Raw genomic sequence first — 13,622 nt, 5'->3', positions numbered from 1 at the left:
TCTTTCAGAATATCTCTGATAAATTAAGTGACCACACACTTTCATTCAGGCAACAACTGCCTTATGTCAATCAACTTAGAACAACAAAATGTTTGTTTAGCAACAGAGAAAATGCTGCTGAGATCATACCTGAAAAACCAGAGTTACACAGAGCAACAACAGGTGTTCAGGGAGTCAGTGAACCGTCACCATGATTCTGAAGCTGGTATCTTAAGGTCGAATAGTTTATAATGTTGTTTTAAATAGCAAAATATCTGTTTTGTACAAGTCAGTTAGAAGAAACTAGCTTGTTGGACATGTTTGACACTTTTAAAGTGTTTTATTTCCTAAAAGTCCCAAAAATCTTAAACCTACAAATACGTTCCAAAAGCAGTAAATAACTCTGAACACTTGTATAAGCTGCTTCATGTACTAGAAGGGGAACATGTTAAACTCAGATTTAAGGTGAGCTCAGAGAAACTTTGCTCATTCAGCAGATAAATGTGAAGTCAAATCAAACAATAAGCAAATTAAGATTCTGAGTGGAGCGGGACTTCAAGATATAAAGTAAAATTAAAAGCCAGGTGTGTCTGAACTGACCTGAATATCATCTATATACAGTGTGTATAAGATCAAAGACTCGATGTTAAAATGTGTAAATGTGTGTTCAAGCACTTGATCATGATTGACAAGTTTTATTTTTTATCATATAGCTGAGATGACAAATGCAACAAAGAACTCCTGTTTCCATCTTAACAAAAATCATCTGAAATCTTTCAGAATACATTTCATACATAAATATATTTAGTCATTCATTCAAAGTGCTTTAGTTAGTGCATTACAATAACTCATCAGAAATGAAGTACATATTAAAACTTTCCTGCATCTGAATGTAATGTGCAAAGTAAAATAAATAATTCAATCACATGCTGTATTTACAACAGCATTAGTTCAGTGATGTCCTATAACTATCTCACTGGATTTACAAACTAAAACCAGAGTGATTTTAATGTAACACTGAAAGAAGGTGATCTGCTGGTTTAACAGCAATAACACTGATTATTTAGGATAATGGTCCTTTTTGGTTTGAGCCTCTGACCTTTTGGAAGTTTTAGGTTTGAGTCAACCAATCATATATATATATATCTTTTTAAAATTAACTTCATTAAGTTTTGTTATCTCATTATTTAGTACCCTGTCTGACTTCTACGCAGCTCTATCTCTTTCATTTAGGTACTATGATGATTCCACAGTCTAGAGTAACGGAAAATACCCATGAAATACAAAGAGCATTTAGAAACATCATGGTTTTCTAAGCAAAGTGTGGTAATAAAAGTCATTCAGTCTCAACATACATGTTAATCTATACTGAGCTCTGACTGAATTAAAACAAACAAACAAAGCTCTGTAATAAAAAGATACCCTTAATGAAACTTGTTAAATCTTTGTTGATTCTGTGACAGAGTGGTACTGACGTGGTCATTTAAGCTGCATTATATACAATTCAAATTAAAGCTTGTACCTGGCACTTTAATGTTGTATCCATTACTGTATTTCTAATTGAATCTGCTGAAGAGCCTGAAGAACAAAATATGTGTAACTGTCCAAGTACTTCCTGTCCAGACTGTATAAAAACTGTAATATGTATTTTATCAAAACCACTCAGTCAGTCCAACCAACAACTGACCATTACAAGTTTGATAAAGCATCTCCTGAAGGCTGAGGATTGTATAGTCACACACACACACACACACACACACAATTTTCAGATGTAAAGGTGACAATCACAATCTGAAGGACAGGAATACAAACCCTTTGCCTGCGGATCAAAACCTGCAGAAAAGAAAAGTAGATATTACATTGAGTCAACTTTTATTTTACACAGAAATTATTTTAGTGGCAAAACTGAACAGATTTCAGTTGCTGTATCAAATCAATGAGCAGGTTTGATAAACCAGGATATTCTGGATCATGTTTCATGCCTCACTGATGTTTGAAAAATGACTCTACCCAAAGCAACCTCCAGGTATATGTTAACATAGAGCTGTTTCCTGTCTGAACCCCCACTAATGCTGCATAAGGAGCACATATATAGAAGCATATATAGAACCCTTCACTTTTTGCACTTTATTGTGTGGAAAATTTTAAATTGATCAAACTGCCTTATCTGTGCATGTCAAGACAAAAACCAAACCACTGTACCATAAATAAATATATTATTTTCTCTGTGCTTATAGACATAATGAAACCAACAGATTACTACCTTTGTAGGAGTTGGAGTATTTTTGACACATTTCACAGTGCTTCACAGCCACAACAGTCAGAGAAATTCCAATAACAATTCCAACCAAAATTCCAGGGATCCACTGGGTACTCTCTGAAACACATTACAAAACAGTTAACGGTTAATTTGTAACTAAACAGACGCTGATTGTGTTTTTTAGTTATAAGAAATCTCACCAGAGAAAGACACATAGATCTCAGCATGAGTCACATGGCCGATATCCTCCTGTGTGGCTACACAGTGGAGGTGGCTGGACGTTGTCTTGGTCACGGTGGTGAGGAGGGTAATGTTGGAGCGTCCTCCTCTTTCAGAGACATGTGGCTCCTCAGCAGGGAGGATGCTTCCATCACTGCTCTGCCACTTCACCTTAGGCTTTGGAAAAGCACCTCGAACCTCACACTGCAGCAACACCCCGTCCTCTGGGGCAGTAAAAATTCTGATGTATGGAGGTGGAGCTGCACCTGTAAACACATTAAAAGAAAAACAGCTGCAGCACGGAAAACGTAGGTTTGGAACATTGTTGTGTCTGACCTTTCTCTCACTGTGGACCTGGGTTACACTGTGTTTCAGAGAGAAAGGTAAAGAAAAAGAAACAGCACAAGATAAAGCTTCACTGCACATCCCAGGTTTCTTTAAGAGGACAGAGATGCTCTGACCCAGTCATCTGATTTTAACAGTTTAGCCCTTGTCACTGAGGTCTTTACACACATCTGCATCTAAACAGGTGCTCCCATGCTCTCTTTCTTCATGTGTGACATAATCACTCACCTGAGATTTCTCTTGATCGGTCTTTCAGGATAAGTTCTGAAAAATGAAACAGAATGTTTTCACGGTGCATGTTAGACTCACAATTCAGTAATTCAACATGAGCCACTGTAACAAGGATGACACATTACAAGCTGCACCAATGGCATTTTTGTACAGTGGATGGAAAAGGAGACGTGTCGCCCATTTTTGTGCACAAAAAAAAATACTTATAATAATCAAGAATTTGCTGTTTCATCAAAATACTCACCAACAACAAGTTGGAAAAAATCTTTACTTCTGGTTTAAGACGTGGAAAAGCACAGGTGTAGTTTCCTCTGTCTTCTATCTTTATGTCTCTGATTATTATGGAAGCGTTACCATACTTCAGTTGTTCCTGAAAATGTGAGACCCGTCCTTTAAACTGCTCATCCTGACCTGGACGGCCGTTATTGTAATGAATGCCAGCATCGTACAGGAACACCTCCTTCTGACCATCTTTCTTCCAGTCAAAGAGCTTCTGTACGATGTTCTCCTTGGTGCTCAGAGAGCAGGGTAAGATGGCGTTTTCCCCCTCAACCACTCTGACAACACCTGGCCCTGAAAGAAGAAGTGCATTTAATCATTATGTTTGAACAGAGAGCAACCAGATTCAGCTTCTGCATGTCACACAGCAGTTTACAAGCAGCTATTAGACAGCAGGATCAATCTGGAGGATGCAGTTTGTGCTGCTGGCAAACTGTACTGCATTACACAGCAAAGTGTTTCTGTCATTTAACCTGTGGACAAAATAACCCAGAAAACAAAATTAACTACACATGTTAATTAGTCTGTTGACTGTTGTGGATGTTATGGCAGTTTATAAACTAAAGAAACTGTTCTCACTGAACACAGGTGATAAACCGAAACCCGCAGCACAATACGAACCTCACAGATACTAAACTACATATTATAACATTAAAGGCTTTCTTACCGTGTTCATGTCCATATGTGGTTCCAGTAAAAACCAGAAGACAGATGAAGACAAGCAGAGGAGCCGCAGTCCAAAACATTGTCTTTGCTAGTTAGCGCTAACGCTTTGTGGCTAACTCTTCATGCTAATGCTAGCTGTTTACGGCCAACACAGTCAAAGTTGTTAGCTACGCTAATTAATTGATAGCTGAGGTTCTTAAACGCGTGTATATTTCGATGTAATCAGTCAGCTGAGGAGTATTACCCGACAGGTAACACAACGGCCAAAACACAGACATCAAAACACTCCTCTTTCCGGTTGAACTAGTTTCGTTTTGTGGCGAACATCGTTCATGTGAATTACTGCCCCCAGCGCTGGAGTCTGGACCAGAGTTATAAAGTTAAACGAAAAGGCTCAATTCATCAGTGTAACTTCTGAAATAAAACAATGAAATCCGACTAAGAGCTAACTAGTTGTGAGATGAGATGTCAACTCCCAAAATAAACTGACAGTCGAAGTTCTTAAACGCTTGTTCTTCCGTGTACACAACAAATTCATCTTATTAAAAGAAATCAGAAATCTTCGCCTCTCAACGTGCAAATTAAGTGTTTAATATCTTCTGGGGTGTTACCCGACTAACAGTTTTTGTTCACATTACCTGTGTACAGGTATGTCCTAAAACCGCAGTTCTTCTTCTTCTTCACTGCCACCTACCGTTCACAGGAGGGTATAGACTCAAATGGTCTCCACAGAGATCCTGCCTCCTGCCTCATCTCTTAGTGTGTATCTCTGAATTATACATTTTCTCACAGGGAAAATAAAGTGTTTAATATCTTCTTGAGTGTTCCACCACTAACAGACTTTGTTCCTATTAGATCCTCAGCTGTGTACAGATCACCATCTCTCTCTGAGTACGACCTCTTCCTTTAAACTGCTTTACAATAACAAATATATGATGTTCTGCAGTGATCTCTCCTTTTATTAGAAATTCACGTTACCTCTGCCAGGCTCTGCTAATCAATAACATGTATAATTTAAAAATGTTCAACTGATTAATATCTTTACAAAACACATTTTAACCCAAATTAAAACATTTATAAACGAATTCATTGCAGCAGAACATCTCATTCAGATTCTGATTCAGACTTTGGGTGAATAAAATATTACTGGTTCTTTCAGTATCTTGTTGAGATACAAGATTCAACATTTAAGACATGTTGGACACTTTTTATAGTGTTTTATTTCTTACTAAGGCCTAAAATTTGACACCTACAAATCTGTTCCAAGAGCAGCAAATAACTCAGAAATCACATTGTCCCTCCCTCATTATTAAATCTGAGCAGTGCTCTCGGTGAAACTACCAAGAACAAGTCAAAGTCAACAAGAAAGTGTGTGTGTGTAGTGAGTGATTACATTACAGGTTTTGCTAAAACTGAAAGTATACAGAGAAAATGCTGTTTTTAGACACTAGGTGGCACCACAGCTTTAATCTTAGTTAGAGAACTACAACATGGCAGTCAACAATCAGAGTGAGTATTTCATTTCACAGATGTATGTAAGAAATACTTAGATTTTAATTCTAGTACAGGCGGCAGACTGGCATAGAGGGTCCTCATGGAGAGTTCAGGGGTTCCCTGCTGCTAGCTGCTCTAGCCACATGCAACCTGCAGGTGTAAGACATACTTACAGGTGTCAGACCTGCAGGTTGCAGGTCTCATGCATGAGTGAGAAAATAGTCAGTGTTTGAAAATCACCTCTGGACAGGTTTTAAAACATAAAAACAATTTCATTTCACTGACTGGAGATGTGTCCTATTTCACTGAAGTCCATTCTCAGTTTATGTGCAGTGGAGACTTCAGGTTTCCACGTCACACTTGTATAAACTGCTTTGTGTACTTGTAGCTGCATGTGTTAGACTCAGATTAAGGTGAATGAATATTAGATAATAACGTATTAAATCAAAGACTAGACATTAAAATGTGTATGTTGACTGAAATTAGCTTCCATCTCCTCACATCCCCTGACAGATGGACACGGAGTGATTGTCAGAAAAGTCCTCAAAGCTAACAGAGACGCAAAGAGCTGAACAGAAAGATCCAGAACAGTCTCAACATCCAGTTTGAGATTTTTCAGCTTTTATTCAAACTGTTGGATAGAAATGAAGTCACATGACACCCTGCAGCTGCATCATCAGTCACCAACATCAACATACAGTGACTGTCAGACAGCACACCATTCACATCTAACAGTCAACAACAGGAAACAGTTTGGACTCTAACTGTACCTGACAGACTCTGGATCAGCAACTGAAGACAGAAAAACAAGCAACACATGATTGTCCCAAATAACCTCAATAACACAGATATGAAAATAAACATGTTTCACTTTAGCTGGTTCAGTCAGGTCCATTTGTAATTTGGTCCCTAACTCTAATGCATATTAAGGTGTATGGTCCATATTAAATAAACCAATAAATGAATTTAAAAGAAACAACCTCGTCTACTGTTAAGCTCAAGGAAAGACTGTGGTCCATGTAATGTTTTCATATGAAAACAACAACCTCACCCAACCTCAGCAAAACTGATTCTCAAAAAATAGACACACAGCAGCACACACACACTTCAGGAGTTCACAGCTCGTGTAAAGGTGATTAAGAACCTTGATCAAGTTGCTGCTCTGAATGACTGGAGTCTTCAGTGGGGACTCTTGTCTTTGTTGGTGGATCTGCAGCAAGTAAAACAGTTTAGATTCCATTTAATGACAGTTTAGAGAATAAAGAAATCCAAACTGATCTGATCTGACTCTGAGAGTAAAAACCAACAGAACGCTGCACGTCTGAGAAGATAAACACAACCGTCAACACTCTGAACATCACATCACATATAAACAACTGTTTGTGTTATTGTCTGTGAATGTGTCATAATGAATGTGTTGATTATAATACGTTATTTAAATTTACCTTTATTACAGTTGAAGCAGCCATTGGCTTTAAGCACAGTTAGAACACAAACCACAATCAAAAGGATCCCAAGAGATGTTCTAACAATCCATCCAGTCTTACACTCTGAAACTGATGAGAGAAAGTGAATGTCAGACTCAGAGTGTAACAGCAGATCATGTGCAGCAGGTTGGACATCACAGCCTTCACAAAGACAACAACTAACATGAATATGAGCATGGGCCAGTGGTTGATGAGTTTGTCAAGTTTGTTTAAAGCTTAAAGCTTTATCACTTGACATCTCAGGCTGTGACAGACTCCGGATTAGTCAATACAATTAGCACAATTACTCAACTACTCACCATAGACACGCACAAGGGCCTCATCAAAAGTCTGATGGTTGATTTCCTCCTGTGTGGCGACACAGCGATAGGTGTCGGTCTCGGTCACAGTAGTTTGGAGGGTGATGTCGTAACGTCCTCCTCTCTCAGAGACCTGTGGTTCCTCAGCAGGAAGGATGTTTCCAGAACTGTCCTGCCACTGTACTTCAGGTTTGGGAAAAGCTCCCTGAACCTCACACTGCAGCAGCACCCAGTCCTTTGTTTCATTAATGGTCTTGATGCGTGGCTTTGGAGCTGCACCTGTGAACATAATAATTTATTAAGAACACTCACAGGGTTAGATGTACAATATCTTTTTGTCCACCCCCTCTCTGCCTGTACATGTGGATTACAGTGTGTTTAAAAGAAAAATACATGAACAGAGAGAAACAGAAAACACAGTTTATCAACCATACAGATGTTAGCTACAGCTGGGACTGTTCACACCAGCTTTGTGTTTTTATCATCTCAGTGAAGCTCTCCTTCTTCCTCTTACCTCTGGAAATAAATGACACATTAAAATCTAATAACTCATGAATTATGAAAATCATTTAAAGGTTAAAAACCACTGACCATTCATAAAGACAAAGGTCTCAGAATGAACCTGATGGTTGATTTCCTCCTGTGTGACGACACAGCGATAGCGGTCGGTCTTGGTTACAGTAGTTTGGAGGGAGTAGCGTCCTCCTCTTTCAGAGACCTGTGGTTCCTCAGCAGGAAGGATGTTTCCAGAACTGTCCTGCCACTCCACTTCAGGTTTGAGAAAAACACCCCGAACCTCACACTGCAGCAGAGCTCGGTCATTTGTTTGATCCAGAATTGTGACATATGGCTCTGGAGCTGCAGCTGTGAACACAGTGTAAAAAACAGATAATATGAGACAAGTTCACTATCAGAGATGCAACATTATTTTGTTATTTTCATTCAAAAACAGAGGGGAAATAAAGAAACAGAAAGTTATGTTGTAATATTGTTGTTGGCTGTCATTTGAAAACAGTGTTTAAAGTATGGAAAGTTTCCAGAAACGTTAAAAAGTTACCAAAAATTTTCCACCTCTTTGCAACCCAACCTCTGAGTCAAACATAACACAGCTAACATAGTAACATTAACAATATTTCAATAAAGTGAAACAATAAAACCTTCATCAGATTTAAAGTTTTTTGAGGTCTGTGGAGCCAAACTTTAGATACAGGTGAGATGTAGAGATCAGTGGTTTCATCAGAATCAGGACTCACCTAGTATTAGCGGTCTTCCCTCTATCAAGACAGGATCTAAAAGACAGGACATTATGTAAAATACTTCTGACTTCTACCAAAAATCTGTAACTATTCACGACTGTAAACACTATTTCTGACTCGTGACAGATTTTAATTCAATGATATGTTTTAGTGCTGAGGTCATAGTTAGTGAAGGTGTCAGACCAAGTGTGAATCTACAAACAGCTGCTGCATCCAGCTCCAGGACTCTGATCTGAACCAGACGCCTCAAAGAGACTGAGAACAGAAACAGTACAGGCAGCCTCTGTGTCAATTTGTGCCTCAGGTTCTTCTTGTGAATGTGAATGTGTGTTTTTATCGTCTCAGTGAAGCTCTCATTCTTCCTCTTATCTCTGTACATCTTCAGTTTGAAACATTTCTGCACAGAGAAGTTTTAATCCCAGTTTATGGCCCTTAGACCAAATTCACTTTGGGCTCAGTCTGAAAAAACACTAAAATCTAATAACTCATGAATTATGAAAATCATTTGAAGGTTAAAAAACCACTGACCATTAATAAAGACAATGATCTCAGTATAACTCTGATGGTTAATAAACAACAGATAATATGAGACAAGTTCACTATCAGAGATGCAACATTTTTTTTTTTATATGACCGATGGTTGACTAAACATTAGAAACATCTGAGCACGGCTACAAAATTCTGGGAATTTTCAAAGTTGGAAACAGTCCCTGGGATTAATGGAGATAAATGGGAGGTGGTGGTGTTTTCATTTTACAGTTTGAATGGGACCTTTTAATTCAACAGTTTTCTGTCTTGAAAGAACTGATTCAAGTTCTTCTCACAAATAAATCAGTAAAAAAAAAAACAAAAAAAAGATTTTTAATGATGTATATTAGTTTGCACACGTTTGCTTATGATAAAACAAAATGATTAGTTTGGAAAGTTTCCAATTTGGAAAATTCCCAAAGTTCCCCAGCTTAACCTCTTATGGAAAGTTTCCAGGGAAAAAAAACAGGTAATTCGGGAGCAAAATCTGAAACTTACTTTACTAAACCCTGTTTATTAAACAGATGTGTATCATGTAAAAATTGAATATAGGCTCAGATTTCACAAACTGTCTTAAACTGGTGAACATCTACAGATGAGACTGGTTTGTGTCTGAATGAGTTCCAGTCAAAGAGTCAGAAAACATTTAACACACTTGAACCAGTCACATCTGTGAATAAGCAGGAGTCATTTTAACTGTTTGATGGAAGCACTCACCAACAATAAGCTCAATGCGGGATCGTGTTGTTGACACTCTGTTTTGCACAGAATCACAGGTGTAGCTTCCACTGTCAGTCACCTCTGTACGTCTGATAACTATGGAGGCGTTACCAGACTTCAGAAGATCTGGAAAATGTTCGACCCGTCCTTTGAACTGCTCATGTTGACCTGACATGCCGTCACCGTAAGTACGGCCACTGTTATACATGAACACATCCTGACCATCCTTCTTCCAGTCAAAGACCTGATGTTCAATGTTCACAGAGCCAAAGGAACAAGGTAAAACAGCATCATCATCTTCAAATACGACCACTCTGATGACGCCTGGGTCTGGAAGACAAAAACATTAATCAGCAGAGTGATCAGGTTAAAAAGAAAAACATCCCAAAGTCAGAAAACACATTTACATGTGTCACTACAGTCACTCTGAAACACCAGGAAAGAAAATAGCTCAACAATTATCTGAATGAGTTTATGTTAATATTCATGCAGAGCTTTGACTGTATTTGAATATGTGTATAAATATGAAAGTGAAAAACACATTTTTTGAGTTTTTATATCTCATCAGAAATAAAGGAGTCAAAGTTTGTTGTGGAAGTTTCCTATTCTAAAGTACTGTGACCATAATAAACACAGAGAGGAACACATGCTGACTTCAGCCTTGAAGACACAGTATGTTCATGTAAAGAGTCTAAACTCACAGGAAGCTGCATTACAATTCATCTGGAGACTTTTAACACATGAATCTGATGAAGACATGATTCAGACTCATTTTACTTTTAAAAGTTACGTAAACGGGTGAAACTATCAGACGATCAGTCTGAGGAAGAAGAGTTTCTCAGAACCAGTTATCACCATCAGCATCAACATCTGTGGTCTGCCTTCTCACAACAGGAAGGAGACACCACCAACACACACACACACACACACACACACACGCAGTAGCACCATATGTTAAAACAGCTCCTGGATTATAATAATTCATGACTAATATAAATCTGAAGGATGCTGGTATTAAATGACATCAGCTGTTTCTGTGGCTGATGTTTTAATATTAATCTGAGCTGATTAATATATTTGACAGAGTCACAGCGGTCAGACAGAAAATCATTATATCGTTTGGTTCAGTCCAACAGATCATGAAGCGCCCTGCACCTGTCAGTCATTAATTACTTGGTGTAATTTCAAAACATAAAACACTGGTTAGTTATTAATCCTGAAAATGTCAATCATCGTGGAGAGAGAGCTGGAGAGAAACTCATTCATAACCATCATCAGCCCTTCAATACGATGCATTCGTATAAATAATAATAACACACACACACAGCAGTTCCAACAGGATCCTGACACCGTGTCTGTGCTAATGAATAAACCCAGTTCAGTCTGATTCTCAGAGACTCTTTAGTTTTCTCACCGTTTCCATCAGCAAACGTTGTTCCAGACCAAGTCAGGAGACAGAGACACACGAGAGGAAGAAGCTCCATGTTTGTTTTGGAAAAGCAGCACTTCAGCATCTGAAGAGGACGAAGCTGCAGCAGCTCCTCTCACTGCTTCATCAGAAAAGACATATTTAACCGACTCATAAACTCTGTTCAAACTGTGTGGAAACCTCCTGAGCTTCATCTTTACTCTAACATTTCATCTGGATTCATTAGAAGAGGAAAAAATGAAAACAGTTGATTGTAGTAATAGTTCATAGATTCCTCACCCTCAGCTCTGGCTCTCCTCAGGGCTCGACCCACTCCACCAACACCTCCATCAAACTTGCAGATGAGACCCCTGTGGTTGGACTGATAACAGCTGGTGATGAGTCAGCGTGCAGAGTGTCTGAGCAGCAGTAAAACCACAGAGATGGTCCCAGATTACAGGAGGCACGAGAGGAACTGTCGCACTTTCCTGGGCGCCCATGTTGCAGAGGGCGAACACAACAGCCCAGAAAATAGATCTCATTCAGTTTCTTCAAAGTGTGAACAGACAGAAAGATCCAGAACAGTCTCAACATCCAGTTTGATAGTTTTCAGCTTTTATTCAAACTGTTGGATAGAAATGAAGTCACATGACACCCTGCAGCTGCATCATCAGCCAGCACATAATTCACATCTAACAGTCAACAACAGGAAACAGTTTGGACTCTAACTGTACCTGACAGACTCTGGATCAGCAACTGAAAAACAAGCAACACATGATTGTCCCAAATAAGCTCAATAACACAGATATGAAAATAAACAATAAGTCACATTATGTTTCACTTTAGCTGCAGAAGCTTCACGTTCAGCAGAACAGCACATTTGATTTGACTCAAGTCTGTTTTTGTCAACGTCCACGTCCAACTCAGTCAACAGCTACAAGCAGTTTGATCAGATCTGAGACTGATGCATTTATAAGACACTTATTTCTCCTGATCAAACAGTGTGATCAGACTGTTTTGGTCTCAGCTCCTGAGATTTCAACACTTTAAAACTCAGCAGGAAAAATCAGTTGAATCTTTCAAGTTGGTTCTGAAAACTCTCTTTATCAGAGGCCTCGTCCTGGTTCAGTCAGGTCCCTTTGAATTCTGCCGCTTGTTTCTTTCATTATTTGTTGTATCATCCTGCATTAAAGGTCCCTGACTCTCTGCTGCTGTCACTGTGTGAACTCCACTCCGTGTCTATGTAATGGGTAATTCTATCATTTACATGTGGTCCTGCTTTTATTGTGAAAGGTGCATGGTTCACATGGGGACATGTTTAAAGGTATAAAAGTGACTTTTCCACTTTAAAATGTGTAAAACCAACTTGAACTCCGTTATATGTTTTGTTGAGTTGTGTACTGACACAATCCCAAATGTTTCCAGGAATTTTCAAACCTACAGAAATCTGTTTTCTTTTGTTCTTCACTATAGATTTTAACCTGATGAAGGACTTTAGTCATCAGACGTCTGGACTTTAAACTTCTTTCTTCAGAGAGAAAAGTTAGGAAACTGTTTGATTCAGTGTTTTACTGGTTTTAATCATCTGGTGTGTTTGTTGTGGAGACCTCTGTGGAGAATCTGGCCCCCAGTAAAAACCTCCTGAGAACCAGGAGAAGCAGACTGCAGTGACAGCAGTGGAGGAGAAGACAACAACTCCCATGATCCCACAGTACATCACAACTTCACTGAACTCAGTTTTCTCTTACTGTTTAGATTTAGCAGCAGAAAATGACAGATTGCACATTTAAAGAATAAATAAAGAGCTTTAGTTCACTTCCTGCTTCCTGTCTCACCTCTGTACACCTGGAGCAGGTATGAAGGTCAGATTGATGCTTCAGGGCAGTGAAAATGTTTGACACAGTCCTCCGGTTCAGACAGGCTGTTATTTTACATGTAAAACCCATCCTGAGGACAGTATTAAACACCTGGTGAAGGTCAGGGACAGACTGTGAAACCAGAACCAGCTTCATCAGCTGAACCACAACCCTGATCTGAACCTGAACTTGAAGAACCAGGTCTTAACACAATCCTGGTCTAAAACTCAAACTGATTCTCACAGAACAGATGCACAACAACACACACACACTTCAGCAGCCGACCTCACTGCTCATGTAAAGGAAGTTAAGGATCCTGATCAAGGTGCTGCCCTGAATGACTGGAGTCTTCAGTGGGGACTCTTGTCTTTGTTGATGGATCTGCAGCGAGGAAACAAAACCACAGTTTATTAGAAGAAAGAAATATCAACTGATCTGATCTGAGAGTAAAAACCAACAGAACTCTGCACGTCTGAGAAGAAAACACAACTGTCAACACTCTGAACATCACAACATATAAACAACTGTTTGTGTTATTGACTGCTCATTATGCATATGTTGATGTAGTACACTATTTATACTTACCATTAATACA

General features: G+C 38.9%; 2 protein-coding genes across 2 annotated transcripts; both read right to left on the bottom strand.

Annotated features, from left to right (window-relative positions):
• Positions 1 to 658: 658 nt before the first annotated feature.
• LOC108873902 (selection and upkeep of intraepithelial T-cells protein 3) lies at positions 659 to 3,196 on the bottom strand. Its single transcript, XM_018662251.2, has 4 exons — positions 3,032 to 3,196; positions 2,440 to 2,724; positions 2,243 to 2,356; positions 659 to 1,812 (listed from the first exon to the last, which is right to left on the bottom strand). Exons 1-4 carry the CDS (start codon positions 3,099 to 3,101, stop codon positions 1,745 to 1,747), a joined length of 537 nt encoding a protein of 178 aa, XP_018517767.2. The 5' UTR covers positions 3,102 to 3,196; the 3' UTR covers positions 659 to 1,744.
• On the bottom strand, positions 3,116 to 13,505 carry LOC108873903 (uncharacterized). The gene is made up of 11 exons (XM_018662255.2): positions 11,472 to 13,505; positions 11,178 to 11,310; positions 9,761 to 10,093; positions 8,513 to 8,548; positions 7,851 to 8,123; positions 7,260 to 7,538; positions 6,919 to 7,029; positions 6,618 to 6,683; positions 3,981 to 4,067; positions 3,279 to 3,607; positions 3,116 to 3,136 (listed from the first exon to the last, which is right to left on the bottom strand). Exons 2-11 carry the CDS (start codon positions 11,275 to 11,277, stop codon positions 3,116 to 3,118), a joined length of 1,635 nt encoding a protein of 544 aa, XP_018517771.2. The 5' UTR covers positions 11,278 to 11,310; positions 11,472 to 13,505.
• Positions 13,506 to 13,622: the final 117 nt, after the last annotated feature.

The sequence above is a fragment of the Lates calcarifer genome, unplaced genomic scaffold (genome assembly GCF_001640805.2).
Source record: "Lates calcarifer isolate ASB-BC8 unplaced genomic scaffold, TLL_Latcal_v3 _unitig_5190_quiver_908, whole genome shotgun sequence".
NCBI lineage: Eukaryota > Metazoa > Chordata > Actinopteri > Centropomidae > Lates > Lates calcarifer.
Note: the sequence above shows the minus strand (reverse complement) of the source record. Positions and strands in the feature narration are given on the sequence as shown.

What these genes read in the sequence shown, in the direction of transcription:
- LOC108873902 (XM_018662251.2), bottom strand. Translation starts at nt 3,101, where the DNA reads ATGCACCGTGAAAACATTCTGTTTCATTTTTCAGAACTTATCCTGAAA. An exon ending in GATCTATGTGTCTTTCTCTG is followed by an intron (nt 2,357 to 2,439) that starts GTGAGATTTCTT and finishes AATGTGTTTCAG; the next exon opens with AGAGTACCCAGTGGATCCCT. An exon ending in ATACTCCAACTCCTACAAAG is followed by an intron (nt 1,813 to 2,242) that starts GTAGTAATCTGT and finishes TCTTTTCTGCAG; the next exon opens with GTTTTGATCCGCAGGCAAAG.
- LOC108873903 (XM_018662255.2), bottom strand. Translation starts at nt 11,277, where the DNA reads ATGCTGAAGTGCTGCTTTTCCAAAACAAACATGGAGCTTCTTCCTCTC. An exon ending in CACATATGGACATGAACACG is followed by an intron (nt 3,608 to 3,980) that starts GTAAGAAAGCCT and finishes TTCTTCTTTCAG; the next exon opens with GGCCAGGTGTTGTCAGAGTG. An exon ending in TTTTTTCCAACTTGTTGTTG is followed by an intron (nt 3,137 to 3,278) that starts GTGAGTATTTTG and finishes TCCTTGTTACAG; the next exon opens with TGGCTCATGTTGAATTACTG.